Source organism: Triticum urartu, chromosome 6A (assembly GCF_056163025.1).
Source record: "Triticum urartu cultivar PI428250 chromosome 6A, HENAU_Tu73, whole genome shotgun sequence".
In the NCBI taxonomy this organism is placed as follows: domain Eukaryota; kingdom Viridiplantae; phylum Streptophyta; class Magnoliopsida; order Poales; family Poaceae; genus Triticum; species Triticum urartu.
In genome coordinates, this window is record NC_141878.1 from 178,657,330 (window position 1) to 178,672,794 (window position 15,465).

Here is a 15,465-nt window from a genome sequence, read left to right on the forward strand (position 1 = left end):
GTGGAGACCATTGTAAGCAACTTCATTGACCAGGTCTCTAGGCAGATCATGCCATGTGCGGCATTGAAGGGGGGTGTGGTGCGTGCAGCTGGCAAGTTCCCCTGAGCCTGTTCATCCTCCTTCATACCATCTTGAAGCTGTGTAGCCACCCCCTTCAATCTGCCATGCGCCGTTGGGGAAACTGCTGCCCCTATGTCGGAGGGGCATGCCCTGCCCGTCAGTTCTGTGACGAGGCGCGTCTGCGCTCAGTGGTTATTGCCCCTGCCACTTAGGATGGCAGCTACCTACCACAGAGATTCAGCCATAACGAGGTCGACTGGGAAATTGCCCGCTCTCATCGGGCGTGTTAGAATTAAATCCTAGACATACTGTCGATCATCTGAGGACCAAGCAATCACACGAGCACGATACCAAGATTTGTTAACGAGGTTCACCGATATGGTTACATCCCCGGGGCTTGACTACGGGCGCTCCTTCCCGTGACATCGTCACAATACCGCACATCGGCCACCCGGGCGCCGGCACACGCCGCCGGCTCCCCCTTGCGTGCATGTACTATTATGTTGGCATAATTTACATCGTGTGTCTAGCCCCGCTATATATGAGAGGCCTAGGATACAAGTGTCCTATTAGAACACGACTCCATATCCTATCTAAACACAATACAACTACAAGTCCAACTGTAACCTACCTCGTACACTATATTCGACACAACTCCAACAAACTCCACCTTGGCGAATATTCTACACCATCCTGGATTTGTCCATGCGTCAAACTTCCATGTACATCAGACTTGAGCTTATCCCATGAGAATCGCTGCTACTCCAAAGACTCCATATGACTCCTCCTGCAACTTGTAGTCCCTTCTTTTCTTGACCATGATCAACACTCGAGCAAAATTAAGTTCCTTGTTACTCTAGTTTGTGCTTTCAACTTTCAGAGTATCAGTCCAACACCATCACACACTGATCACTGACCTGCGTGAAAGTGAACAACTCACATATTGGATGTCACACATAAGAGTTACCTAAACTCAACATCACCGCTCCTTTCTTGATCGCCTGTCTGAAACTTGAAGGAATTTCACCGTTGCTTGTAGTCATCCCGAGTCAAATTCGCAGTTGTCTCACCACATGTATGACCACAAGAGCCCTGACCCGTCTCTATGTCCCGTGCATACTGCACGCCTCGCCGCTATTACCGCGTCGAGCCTCCGCTGTCCCGGTCGAGTCTCAAGGGTCGCGAAACCACATCACTCAACCCCCACTGCATAGTACCACCGATCATCACCGACCGATGACGAGTTTCACGCTTCCATCAGACTACTGGGCTCCAGTCCGAACTGCATGTCACTCGTTTCCTCCGCTGAATAGGCTTCGATTCTCTGGATTCTTACACCGTAGCTCCTCAATCCAGCTCCACCTTCAACATGACTCCATAGTGGTTGTACTTGCCACCCCGCACCTCGTCGACTCCAAGCTCTCTTGTGCACCGTCTTGAATCAACCCTGCGCCATAGTCTTGTCGAAGCCACACAAACCCTCGGGCCTGCGCCACGTGTTTCCACGCCCCAGAAGTCGGTCACTATCAGCATCACGCACCTATGTCGTCGTCGCTGATTCCACCACCGTCTTCTGTACCAACCGACTCACGTCGATCCGTCAGACTATCTAGTCCGACCCAGACTCCCAGATCATCTTCTGCGCCATTTCCATCCATCACATGATAATCTCATCTTAGCTGACATGACTTCCTACAACACCTTCAAGCATCCATGTTACGCCAGCAAATCTTTCACCCTTATCTGCCATAATCCAAGGTTTTCAGTTCCGTGAACTTCTTCACCTCAAACTTGGTACCCGTTGGCGCCATGGTCCTTTGTATGACTGACCCTATGAAAGAAAATATCTAAGCTTTCCACACAATGCCCCAAGTACACGAACTGAATCTCCACGTACTAATAGCTAAACAAACCAAAGAATCATTCTTGGCCTTCACGTGGTGTCTCCCGTGGCTCAACTCCACTGCTAGCTTTGCCTAGCTAAAGCCCTTGCCTTCCCGATGGATGAACACAATCAGCGATGAATTATTTTCTACAGATCTGATCGGCTTTGCCTCGTGCCTTTGTCTCCCTTACTGACTGATATTAACCCGCCACATAGACGAGGAGAACACGGCTCCTCCTGGGACTCGGTCCCTTTTTTTGTCCAAAACAAATCTCAGGAACGGCTGCAGCTTGCACTTCCGTACACCGTGCCTCGTCCACGCCTCCGCTCCTTGAGCCTGCGTCTGCCTCTAGCGCCTGGCCCCGAGGCCCCGCCAGCTTTTGGACCTCTGCACCTGGGCCGCTGCCTGGGGCCAACGTAGCCCTTGGTGCGTAGCGCCTTCGCACGTCGCAGGATCGAGCCGAACTCCAGACCTGTTACGCCACCGTCGGCACATCCGATCTCGCCGAGATGTACGGCTCGATTGCTTCTCACACGAACAGAACTCCCGCCGCCTCCATCAATCTTTTCCAGTCGCATGATTCGACCGCCGACCGATTCGACAAATTCTGCTCCACCTCTTTGATCAACAATCCACTACCTCCAAACAACCTAGCTCATGATACCACTTGTTAGAATAAAATCCGAGACATACTGTCGATCATCTGAGGATCAAGTAATCACACGAGCACGACACCGACATTTGTTAACAAGGTTCACCGATATGGTTACATCCCCGGGGCTTGACTACGGGCGCTCCTCCCCATGACACCGTCACAATACCGCACACCGGCCATCCGGGCGCCGGCACACGCCGCCGGCTCCCCCTTACGTGCCTGTGCTATTATGTTGGCATAGGTTACATCATGTGTCTAGCCCCGCTATATATGAGAGGCCTAGTATACAAGTGTCCTATTAGAACATGACTCTATATCCTATCTAAACACAATACAACTACAAATCCAACTGTAATCTACCTCGTACACTATATTCGACACAACTCCAACAGGGCGCGTTACCATCGTTCCTAGACGCCCATCTTAGAATCCCCTACCTCGAGATCTGCCAGTTTAGGTTCCGTCATATCGTGTCCTCGATTAATCCAACTGATCGTCGACTGATGGAATCCCCCTTACGGGTGCCCACACTGACTGATAAACCCCCCTGTTACTAGCATTGCCTTGGGCTGTAAAGATAATGAGCTTGAGCCTCCATGGGCCTTAGCTGGGTAATATGTCGCCATGGGCCTGCCCAGTGGGAGATAACCTCATCAGCATAGAGGTCATCATATGGTACCGTTTCAGGAAATACAAACATGCAATAACTGGAACTAACTACTGCAAATCATCATGCCTGAAATAGCATGTTCAGAATGCCAATTACGACTGACTTGGACGTGCCTGGGTTGAGCGATTGGTGGTTCATACTTCATAGTCCATAGCTTTTTTAGCTCAAGTGTTACGTCGAGACATTACAGAACCTAACTTAAATTAATAAAAAGGGCGAGAAGAATAGATTTAAATTAATCTACTATGATGCTCAATTTATAGAAGGGTAGTGAGTTCAGACCTTGGTGCAGTAGGCAGGTCACTTGAGATAGTTAGCGCAAATCATCACACTAGGCAGGTCATCATCCGAGAGAAGATTGCAGGACTGCTGGAGGTGCGTAGCCATGATCAAATTTTTATGTGATCCACAAGTTCCACAAAGTTATCAGAAGCAAGGGGTCAGTAACGGAAAACAAAATTTTCGCAAAATTGAATGGTTACAAAAAAAATCAACAACTTCCAACAAAAGACAAGCACATACATCCCAATTATCTTGTTCTCCACAGAGTCATCTCTCCAGCTCATCCTCTGAGAATACCTGAAGTGTGCTTAGTAGAAATACCTGCAATCCCCAGTGTCAGTGGACAACAACAAAATGGATTTTTTGACTGTGCGGGCAGTAAGAGACAACACCAGAGAAGAGTGAAATGTATAAAATGAGAAGTGAACATCGAGTGCATGTCACCCTATAGGGCCCATGTAAGCCTCATGAGTTACAGATCAAAGTACAGAAAGCAATCTCACATCTAAATACACCTGAATGGACAAATGTAGTAAAAGGACAGAGAGCAAGTCGACTGCCGAAGCAAAATAATTACTTTCAGAAACAAGTATAAGTTTATACATATTGGATTAAGATTGCTTAAGAAATACACAGGGTTTAAAAAAATAAGGAAAGGGTTTTTGCATTGTCAAATTAGAGCATTACTGCCAAGTTCCTCTAAAGATAAAATGCTAGTAGGAAACAGCAACCTAGTAACTTTATCAAAGGGAGTAGAACTCGTATAAACTACGAAATGTGGAGCCCTGATAGCTTCTAAGTAACAATACATCTACTCACACTCCCCAATTTGTGAACTGGGGCCAACCTAGCCATAGTGTAATTCAAAAGCTTCTTTCAGATGGTGTAACTGAAAAGCTGTCCCAAGTTACCTAAGTAAAAAACAGACGAGAGCAGCGCCATGATACAGCATACCTGACTGAATCCTGACTTAAAAGCCTCCAGTTGTCTTGAGATTCCACTTTTAACCGTAGTGTTGACAACAAAAGAAACATATTCTTCCAAACTCTCATCAGTTACCTAAAAATAACATGAGTAATTTAGAGAATACTTTTAAATCTGCTGAGAAGCCAGCAACTGAGAGTGCAGTCATATCAGTTACATTATCTGAGGTACCCTCTGAAGAAAGCACATATTCTGGATACCCTGGGACCGCAAAGTCAATATCAAGATCCTCAATTTTACAACCTCATTAAGACAAATCAGATGTGTTCTGGTATATCCCCCGTCGAACATGACTTAGTATTTCTTTTGACAAGTGCTTTGAATTCCATGAGGGTCGTTGCCAGTTTAGGATCAAATGAATTGTTACCGTATATATTAAGCTCCTAACAAGAAATGCTTACTATATAGGCTAACAAAAGTAAGAAAGCGTAATAAACACAATATACATTTCAAAAATGTAGGGTCCAAGATACCTGTCCTAGGATAAGCTTATAAAATACATTAGAAAATGGAATGTCAATAATTCTGCCATCCTTAATTGCCTTTGCGATGACTCCTTTCAGATGATCATCTATATTCCTTTCATAGATGTAATTTTTTTTCTATCTCCTTTGATTTGTACATTCTAAATAAACTGAAACTTATTCAATTATATCCCACAAAAAAACTTATTCAATTATATTCATTTTTCTTATTTCTTTAACTCTGTATGCGCATCAGCACATGTGCACATCAGTTCTAAGTTTGTAGATGTTGTTAGCTCGAACTTAGATACTTTGCTGATAGCTATCCTGTTTCTATCATATTTGTGGTGGCACCCCGGTGACCCTGACAATGACCAAGATTAGAGTATTTGGCGGGTAGGCAAGTACTACCTTCATTCCAAATTATAAGATGTTTTAGATATTTCAATATGGACTACATACGGACTAAAATGAGTGAACAAACACACTAAAACACGGCTATATACATCCAATTCAGAAAAATTTAGAACATCTTATAATTCGAAACGAAGGGAGTAGCAATTATCTCAAAATGACTAAAGGCATCAGCTCTGCAAACCCAGACTCAAAATTATCGACCAGAGTGATGTCTACCCAGCTTCAGCTGAATCACCACCTAGCTATCAATATATTTGTCAAGAATCAAGATACTAACCAATTAGTATGATATACAAGTTGACACGACTTTGGGTGCCACCGGTGCAACAATGTTGCTGGAAAGAATGCTGATATATCTAATGTGGTCTGGCTTCCTTCAAAAGAAGGGGATCAGTGAGGCACACACTTCTTAAGAGAGAAAAAAACATCAATCCCCCATCACATCATTGTCTGGTCCAAGCCTTTGTGCAATGCCGCAAACATGTATTAGTCCATAGAGCAAGGAGTGATCTTCAATGCAATTCTGATGCAGATATCAGAACTTTTGTTGCTCTGATCTGTGGTAGACACAGAACTGCTACTTTTGGCACCAGCCTGAGCGCTGAAGCTTCAACGGAGAACTCTTGCCTCATACATATATGCTGCAGGCAATCAACCATCTTATCAAAAGTATACCAAGATCAAAGCCCCGGTGGTAATACCAAAGAACTACTAGTACTAAATCAGTACTTCAGCACAGCAGCAGAACTTTTAAGTCGCATGGCTGCATTAGCGCTCATCGTGCCAAGGACTTCTATATATTTTTTTTCTCTTTTCAAGCCTATCTCCTTCTGAAATTACTCAGTTATAACTACTACTGTAAGTGTTAACCATTAGCTCTACCTCAGATGCTAAATTCATCTGATCGGGTACATACCGAGCCATTCCAACTCCATAGTAAATCAAGTCAAGCATCTCATAGATCAAATTGTCTTGGGGGTGTGTCCGGTCACCTGCAACAAACACCCCAACTCCCCTCTCCTCCCCTCCAACTGTGACTGATGACCAGCCTACTCCTTTCACAACCCCTTTCTGCTTCATCATATGTCTCTCTTGTGCTGCCTCACACCACTGTCCCTTGCTGGCGTATAGATTTGCCATTGCCACATGTGCTCCTGCACCCCATGGCTCTGCCTCCATTACCCTCTCTGCAGCTTTCTTCCCGGTTTGCTCTTCCCCTCGAGCTGCACATGCCCTAAGCAAAGATGTCCAAACAACGCCATCTCTTTCATTAGCTGCCATACCACCAATCAACTCCTCAGCCTCATCTATTCTACCAGCTCTGCCCAACAAATCTACGACACAGCCATAGTGCTCCTTTGACGGCTCCAGTCCGTAGCTTTTGCTCATTGCATTGAGGTACCTCAATCCAAGCTCAACTGCCCCAGCATGACAGCAAGCACTGAGCACACCAATGAACGCAACATGGTCCGGCTTTAGCCCAACACGGCACATTTCCTCAAACAATTCAAGTGCCCTTTCGCTGTGGCCATGCCCAGCATTCCCGACGATCATCGCGGTCCATGAAACCACATCATCTTTCGTGCGATTCGAAAATACAACATCAGCATCTGACATGTTGCCACTCTTTCCATACATGTCAATGAGCGCGCTCCTGACCATGGCATGGTGTTCAAGTCCAGCAGCGACAGCAAGTGCGTGGAGTTGGCGACCAGCGTCCAGTGACGCAGCAGTTGCGCACGCACTGAGGAGACTGGCAAGAGTAAACTCATTCGGACGAGGACAATGGTGCCGTCGCATTTCAGTAAACAGGGCGAAAGCCTCCCCGGCAAGCCCTTCCTGCGCATAGCCTGATATGATTGCACTCCAAGAGACAACATCCTTGGCAGCACTTTCCTGGAACACCGCATCGGCTGCTGACAGACGACCGGCGGCGCGGGCATAGAGTGTGACGAGTGAATTGCCCACCGAGCGCGAGCTGGCGAACCCTCTTTGTGCAGCTTGCGCGTGCAACTGCTCTCCAAGATGTACACACGAAATATTTGCACACGCAGCAATAACTGCAGCGTATGTGTATTCGTTGGGCCTTGCCGCGTTTGATGCCCCGTCACGAAGCATCGCGACGAATGCCAGGATGGCTTCCTTGGCACGACCAGTCTGCGCGTAGGAGGATATCACAGTCGTCCACGCGGCAACGTCTCGCGAGCCCATGCGGCCGACCGCAGCCAGTGCGCGGTGGACGTCCCCGCAGCGCGCGTACAGCGTGGCAAGTGTGTTGGCGACGTAGGGTGTGGCGTCGAAGCCGAGCTTGGCGCAGAGCGAGTGCACCTCACGGCCGCGCGACAGCAGCCCGGTGTCGGCGCACGCGGTGAGCGCAGCCGCGAAGGCGTGCGAGTCGCAGGGCATGCCGGAGGCTCGCATCTCGGCGAAGCGGCGGACCGCGTCGTGGCGGCGGCCGGCCCGCGCCAGTGCGGAGATGAGCGTGGTCCAGGAGACCACGTTCTTGAGCGGCATTTCGTCGAACACCCTGAGCGCCAGCGCGAGGCGGCCGGCCTTGGCGTAGGCGTCGGCCAGCGCGGTGGCGACGAAGACGGAGGAGACGGCCGAGGACCTGACGGCGAAGGCGTGCAGTGACGCGGCGTGGCTGGCGTCGGCGGCCGCGGCGCAGGCCTTGAACGCGAGGCTGAGCACGAAGGGGTCAGCGGCCGGGAGCGAGGATGCGCGGATGCGGGAGAAGAGCGCCATGGCGCCGGCGACGTCCCCCGCCGCGGCATGGCCCGCGAGGAGGGCGGAGTAGGAGGCCTCGTCGCGGTGCGGCGCCCCGTCGAACAGGGCCTGCGCGTCCGAGAACCTGCCCGACTGGACCAGGCGCTTCAGCCGGGCGTTGAGGTCTTGCAGTGGCGGCACGGAGAAGACGGGCGGTGGGTGTGGTTCGGAACGAAGAGGAGCAGCTTCGGCCCACATGGAGCGACCGAGACGGGGAGATTTCACGCGGGGAGCGAAGCGCGTCACCATTTGAGTCCCCCCGGCGGCCTGGAACTCCTCCCCGGCCCGCGGCGGCGCTCCTGCCCAGTCCCCAACGGCTGCGCGGCGTGGTTTCTCCTCTGCGGTACGGCGCTCGACCGGCCGGAGCTGGGCTCTTCGCGGCGAAGCGCGCGAGAGCACGACTGCACGAGACGGCCCGCGCAAACCCTCCTTTTCCGGTTTTCCCCGCCTGGATTTTACCCCCTTTTTTCTCATATACTAGCAAGATGCCCGTGCATTGCACGGAACATTAAGATGCATTTGTATAAGTAGTTTATCTTATAAGGAAAAATGATGAATAAAGGAAGGCCTTATTTGCAATTGTGAAGAGGTGTGTGGGTATCTTTTTATAAAATTGCCATAGTTTCCTTCCTATCCGTCAAATATAAATCGGACGGCCTACATTATAGGATGACGAACACACCATCATCACCAACTCTGTTTTTATAAGAGTAGAGATAAATACTTCATCGTGCACGCGCACGATTCTGGCTTCCCGAGCGGCCGCGCGTGAGCCGTCGGATGTGGCTGATGTACCAAAAATGCTAGATACACGCACTAAAGCAACGGGATTCTACGGACCTGCTGACTTGTTTCTTTTTTATTTTGAGAGAAAGCCATCATGGCGGTTTATATTTCATGCACAAAAAATGATACATCGTTTGTTAATACATCTACTAGAAACCCTGCAGGCTTCGATTTTCAAACAATTGTATGAGAGAACTCCGAGTTTCTAGCCAATAAATCTGCCACCGCATTGGCCTCCCTAGGGCAGTGGGAAAACATAAAAGAAATAAAATTTCTAGCAAGAAAAGAACATTATTCATAAATTGCGGCTACCAGGCCTAGCGAACTACCCCCCCCCCCTGCATGACTTCAACGACCTCCATGCAATCGGACTCGACGCAAATTTTATTGCACCCAACTTCATTTGCGAGTAAGAGCCCATATCGCATACCTCTAGCTTCTGCCGTAGCCGCGTCTTCCACAAAAGGGATATCACCTCATGAGGCTGCGACGAAGAAACCAGCTTCATCCCGTGAGATTGCACCCCCTGTTCCCCTATCAGGATCAAAAGTGGCATCGACATTAAGTTTGGGAACTCCCTCCGATGGCTTACTCCATCCTTTTTAATTGTGGCTGACTTGTTCTTTTTTAATTGGACTAAATAGCCATCTCCTCCTAATTAATCGCCCCCTGATTTTAACTGGTGGGGGTGGGCGCCAAGCCCGTAAAGCTCCATTGATGTAGCAAAGCCGCTGATGTACTGTGACGACATCGTGCGAGTTAGCCAGTCAACTGGGGATTGTACGACCGATGCAAGCATTGGCATTTTGGTCTGCTCTCTTTGTTTCTAAAAAACGAGCAGAACCACATCTTCAGCCATGAAGTGTTGAATATATAAGCAAATTACTATGAGATTTAGTCCGAATAAATATAAAATAAATCATGACAGCAATAACAAAGATTAAACTAATCATGTGAACTAGCATAGCAGATGAATAGATCGAATCTAGGACACAGACTAGAAACATGAATTTTACCATGATCTCGAATAGGAGGGCCAGAATCACATACGGTGCAACGGAAGCAACACCGTTGGTGTTGAGGTTGTCGCCCATGTCCTTGAGGAAGAGGTTGCCGAGGTCGTGGAAGAAGTCGTCGTTGGTGAAGTCGTCGCTGCCAGCAGTCGCGCGAGTGCACTCCACAAAAATTTGATCATCCCTCTCCCGTATAGGATCACGAGAGGCGGGGTTCCGGAGGCCTATTGCCCCTAAGCGGTGCACGCCAAAAGGAGGGGTGGAGAAGACTTGCGTGGTGGCGCAATGATCTGAAACGGTGGTGCGAATCCATACGATTCGGCGGCGACTAGGTAGACATTTGACTGACTATATAATGCGGGCCGGGTAGATCGTGAGAGTAAACCCCATGTCCGAGTCACGATCCAACAAAATCGAAAACAATTCAGTAATTAATGCATCTGTTAATTATTAATTAATGACTCATTATTTTTTCCCGAGCAGCAAAAATATAGACAACATGCATAGCTATGTCCTCGGCTCATTCCCGCAACCCGCGGCGCGTCGTGACGAGACCTGGTGTGGCGAGGCGAGGGAGGAGGAGGAGCGCGCGTGTAGGTCTCCTCTTCTCATGCTCACTAGATCAGAAACACGTCTTGGCGCGAGGGTGCCGGTCCCAACGATGTGGTGAAGCAAGTAATTCTCGAGTTAGTGGGAATCCTGGTTTAGCGTACGTATTGAAATAGGACAACAAAATAAAGAAGAAGAAGATGATGATAAAGAAGAGGAAAAAGAAGAAGAAACATTCATTTATAATAGAAGACATCATCGAGTTCAACATCATCGTGAGATTATAAGACAATATTAAGTTCGGTACATTCATGAGACCATGAAAGGTAACCACTTCCATCCAGTTCGGTACCAAGAGGGCGAACATGAGAGAGCAATGTCCTAATCTAAAACAAAGTTTGCAGCACATCCATGCATAAGCAAAGCAACTGTTGGGTTTCGTAGTAATTTCAAAATTTTCCTACGCACACGCAAGATCATGTGATGCATAGCAACGAGAGGGGAGAGTGTTGTCTACGTACCAACGCAGACCGACTGCGGAAGCGATCACACAACGTAGAGGAAGTAGTCGTACGTCTTCACGATCCAATCGATCAAGCACCGAAACTACGGCACCTCCGAGTTCGAGCACACGTTCAGCTCGATGACGATCCCCGGACTCCGATCCAGCAAAGTGTCGGGGAAGAGTTCCGTCAGCACGACGGCGTGGTGACGATCTTGATGTACTACAGCAGCAGGGCTTCGCCTAAACTCCGCTACAGTATTATCGAGGTATATAGTGGCAGGGGGCACCGCACACGGCTAAGGAATAGATCACGTGGATCAACTTGTGTGTCTAGAGGTGTCCCCTGCCTCCGTATATAAAGGAGTAGAGGGGGGGAGGCTGGCCGGCCAAGGAGGGAGGCGCAGGAGGAGTCCTACTCCTTCCGGGAGTAGGACTCCCCTCCAATCCTATTCCAACTAGGATTCCCCAAAGGGGGAAAGAGGGAGAGGGGGGCCGGCCACCTTCTCCTAGTCCTAATAGGACTAGGGGAGGGGGAAGTGGTGCAGCCACCTTGGGCTGCCCCTTTCTCCTTTCCACTAAGGCCCATGAAGGCCCATATGGCTCCCGGGGGGTTCCGGCAACCTCCCGGTAACCCGGTAAAATCCCGATTTCACCCGGAACACTTCCGATGTCCAAACATAGGCTTTCAATATATCAATCTTTACGTCTTGACCATTTCGAGACTCCTCGTCATGTTCGTGATCACATCCGGGACTCCGAACAACCTTCGGTACATCAAAATGCATAAACTCATAATATAACTGTCATCGTAACCTTAAGCGTGCGGACCCTACGGGTTCGAGAACAATGTAGACATGACCGAGACATGTCTCCGATCAATAACCAATAGCGGGACCTGGATGCCCATATTGGCTCCTACATATTCTACGAAGATCTTTATCGGTCAGACCGCATAACAACATACGTTGTTCCCTTTGTCATCGGTATGTTACTTGCCCGAGATTCGATCGTCGGTATCCAATACCTAGTTCAATCTCGTTACTGGCAAGTCTCTTTACTCGTTCCGTAATACATCATCTCACAACTAACATATTAGTTGTAATGCTTGCAAGGCTTATGTGATGTGTATTACCGAGAGGGCCCAGAGATACCTCTCCGACAATCGGAGTGACAAATCCTAATCTCGAATACGCCAACCCAACATCTACCTTTGGAGACACCTGTAATGCTCCTTTATAATCACCCAGTTACGTTGTGACGTTTGGTAGCACCCAAAGTGTTCCTCCGGTAAACGGGAGTTGCATAATCTCATAGTCATAGGAACATGTATAAGTCATGAAGAAAGCAGTAGCAACATACTAAACGATCGGGTGCTAAGCTAATGGAATGGGTCATGTCAATCAGATCATTCAACTAATGATGTGACCTCGTTAATCAAATAACATAACTTTGTTTGTCTATGTATTCACACATGTATTATGTTTCCGGTTAATACAATTCTAGCATGAATAATAAACATTTATCATGAAATAAGGAAATAAATAATAACTTTATTATTGCCTCTAGGGCATATTTCCTTCAGTCTCCCACTTCCACTAGAGTCAATAATCTAGATTACATCACCATGTGATTAACATTGATAGTTCACATCATCATGTGATTAACACTCATAGTTCACATCGCTATGTGACCAACACCCAAAGGGTTTACTAGATTAGTAATCTAGTTCACATCGCTATGTGATTAACACCCAAGGAGTACTAAGGTATTATCATGTTTTGCTTGTGAGAGAATCTTAGTCAACGGGTCTGCCACATTCAGATCTGTAAGTATTTTGCGAATTTCTATGTCAACAATGCTCTGCACGGGGCTACTCTAGCTAATTGCTCCCACTTTCAATATGTATCTAGATTGAGACTTAGAATCATCTGGATCAGTGTCAGAAACTTGCATCGACGTAACCCTTAACGACGAACCTTTTTGTCACGTCCATAATCGAGAAACATATCCTTATTTCACTAAGGATAATTCTGACCGCTGTCCAGTGATCTACTCCTAGATCACTATTGTACTCCCTTGCCAAATCAGTGCAGGGTATACAATAGATCTGGTACACAACATGACATACTTTATAGAACCTATGGCCAAGGCATAGGGAATGACTTTCATTCTTTTTCTATCTTCTGCCGTGGTCGGGCTTTGAGTCTTACTCAACTTCACACCTTGTAATACAGGCAAGAACTCTTTCTTTGACTGCTCCATTTTGAACTACTTCAAAATCTTGTCAAGGTATGTACTCATTGTAAAAACTTATTAAGCGTCTTGATCTATCTCTATAGATCTTGAAGCTCAATATGTAAGCAGCTTTACCGAAGTCTTTCTTTGAAAAACTCCTTTCAAACACTCCTTTATGCTTTACAGAATAATTCTACATTATTTCCGATCAACAATATGTCATTCACATATACTTATCAGAAATGTTGTAGTGCTCCCACTCACTTTCTTGTAGATACAGGCTTCATCGCAAGTCTGTATAAAACTATATGCTTTGATCAACTTCTCAAAGCGTATATTCCAACTCCGAGATGCTTGCACCAGTCCATAGATGGATCGCTGGAGCTTGCATATTTTGTTAGCACCTTTAGGATTGACAAAACCTTCTGGTTGTATCATACACAGCTCTTCTTTAATAAATCTATTAAGGAATGCAGTTTTGTTTATCCATTTGCCAGATTTCATAAAATGCGGCAATTGCTAACATGATTCGGACAGACTTAAGCATAGATACGAGTGAGAAACTCTCATCGTATTCAACACCTTGAACTTGTCGAAAACCTTTTGCGACAATTCTAGCTTTGTAGATAGTAACACTACTATCATCGTCCGTCTTCCTCTTGAAGATCCATTTATTTTCTATGGTTTGCCGATCATCGGGCAAATCCATCAAAGTCCATACTTTGTTCTCATACATGGATCATATCTCAGATTTCATGGCTTCAAGCCACTTTGCGGAATCTGGGCTCACCATCGCTTCTTCATAGTTCGTAGGTTCATCATGATCTAGTAGCATGACTTCCATAAAAGGATTATCGTACCACTCTGGCGCGGATCTTACTCTGGTTGATCTACGAGGTTCAGTAGTATCTTGTTCTGAAGTTTCATGATCATCATCATTAGCTTCCTCACTAACTGGTGTAGGTGTCACAGAAACAGTTTTCTGTGATGTACTACTTTCCAATAAGGGAGCAGGTATAGTTACCTCGTCAAGTTCTACTTTCCTCCCACTCACTTCTTTCGAGAGAAACTCCTTCTCCAGAAAGTTTCTGAATTTAGCAACAAAAGTCTTGCCTTCGGATCTGTGATAGAAGGTGTATCCAATAGTTTCCCTTGGATATCCTATGAAGACGCACTTCTCCGATTTGAGTTTGAGCTTATCAGGATGAAACTTTTTCATATAAGCATCGCAACCCCAAATTTAAGAAACGACAGCTTAGGTTTCTTGCCTAACCATAGTTCATACGGTGTCGTCTCAACGGATTTTGATGGTGACCTTTTAACGTGAATGCAGCTGTCTTTAATGCATAACCCCAAAACGATAGTGGTAGATCAGTAAGAGACATAATATATCGCACCATATCTAATAAAGTACGGTTATGACGTTCGGACACACCATTACATTGTGGTGTTCCAGGTGGCATGAGTAGTGAAACTATTTCACATTGTTTTTAACTGAAGGCCAAACTCGTAACTCAAATACTCTTCTCTACGATCAGATCGTAGAAACTTTATTTTCTTATTACGATGATTTTTCACTTCACTCTGAAATTCTTTGAACTTTTCAAATGTTTCAGACTTATGTTTCATCAAGTAGATATACTCATATCTGCTCAAATCATCTGTGAAGATCAGAAAATAATGATACCTGTCGCGAGCCTCAATATTCATCGGACCACATACATCAGTATGTATGATTTCCAACAAATCTGTTGCTCGCTTCATTGTTCCGAAGAACAGAGTCTTAGTCATCTTGCCCATGAGGCATGGTTCGCAAGCATCAACTGATTCATAATCAAGTGATTCCAAAAGCCCATCAGTATGGAGTTTCTTCATGCGCTTTACACCAATATAACCTAAACGGCAGTGCTACAAACAAGTTGCACTTATCATTATTAACTTTTCATCTTTTGGTTTCAATATTATGATTATGTGTATCACTACGATCGAGATCCAACGAACTATTTTCATTGGGTGTGTAACCATATAAGGTTTTATTCATGTAAACAGAACAACAATTTATTCTCTTACTTAAATGAATAACCGTATTACAATAAACATGATCAAATCATATTCATGCTCAACGCAAACACCAAATAACACTTATTCAGGTTCAACACTAATCCCGAAAGTATAGGGAGTGTGCGACGATGA

At 46.5% G+C, this 15,465-nt stretch overlaps 2 protein-coding genes across 6 annotated transcripts in view; both read right to left on the bottom strand.

The window, feature by feature from the left end:
- The window catches only part of LOC125516674 (putative pentatricopeptide repeat-containing protein At3g47840), a 42,409-nt gene extending 33,635 nt beyond the window's left edge, over nt 1–8,774 (bottom strand). For 2 of the 5 annotated variants that reach the window (XM_087527331.1, XM_087527332.1), the window contains exons 1-4: nt 5,696–8,774; nt 4,508–4,612; nt 3,794–3,874; nt 3,554–3,640 (exon numbers count right to left, since the gene is read on the bottom strand). In XM_087527331.1, coding sequence (XP_087383457.1) covers nt 6,259–8,658 — 2,400 coding nt within the window. In that variant the 5' untranslated portion in view covers nt 8,659–8,774 and the 3' untranslated portion in view covers nt 3,554–3,640; nt 3,794–3,874; nt 4,508–4,612; nt 5,696–6,258. Of the gene's footprint in view, nt 1–2,664; nt 3,232–3,553; nt 3,641–3,793; nt 3,875–4,507; nt 4,613–5,695 lie in introns of those variants that run through there. The other 3 variants (XM_087527330.1, XM_048682024.2, XM_087527333.1) reach the window with 3 other exon arrangements.
- LOC147964649 (E3 ubiquitin-protein ligase UPL4-like) lies at nt 4,624–6,197 on the bottom strand. Its single transcript, XM_087530085.1, has 4 exons — nt 6,148–6,197; nt 6,053–6,059; nt 5,011–5,139; nt 4,624–4,920 (listed from the first exon to the last, which is right to left on the bottom strand). The coding sequence occupies exons 1-4, from the start codon at nt 6,195–6,197 to the stop codon at nt 4,795–4,797; spliced, it is 312 nt and encodes a 103-aa protein (XP_087386211.1). The 3' UTR covers nt 4,624–4,794.
- Nucleotides 8,775–15,465: the final 6,691 nt, after the last annotated feature.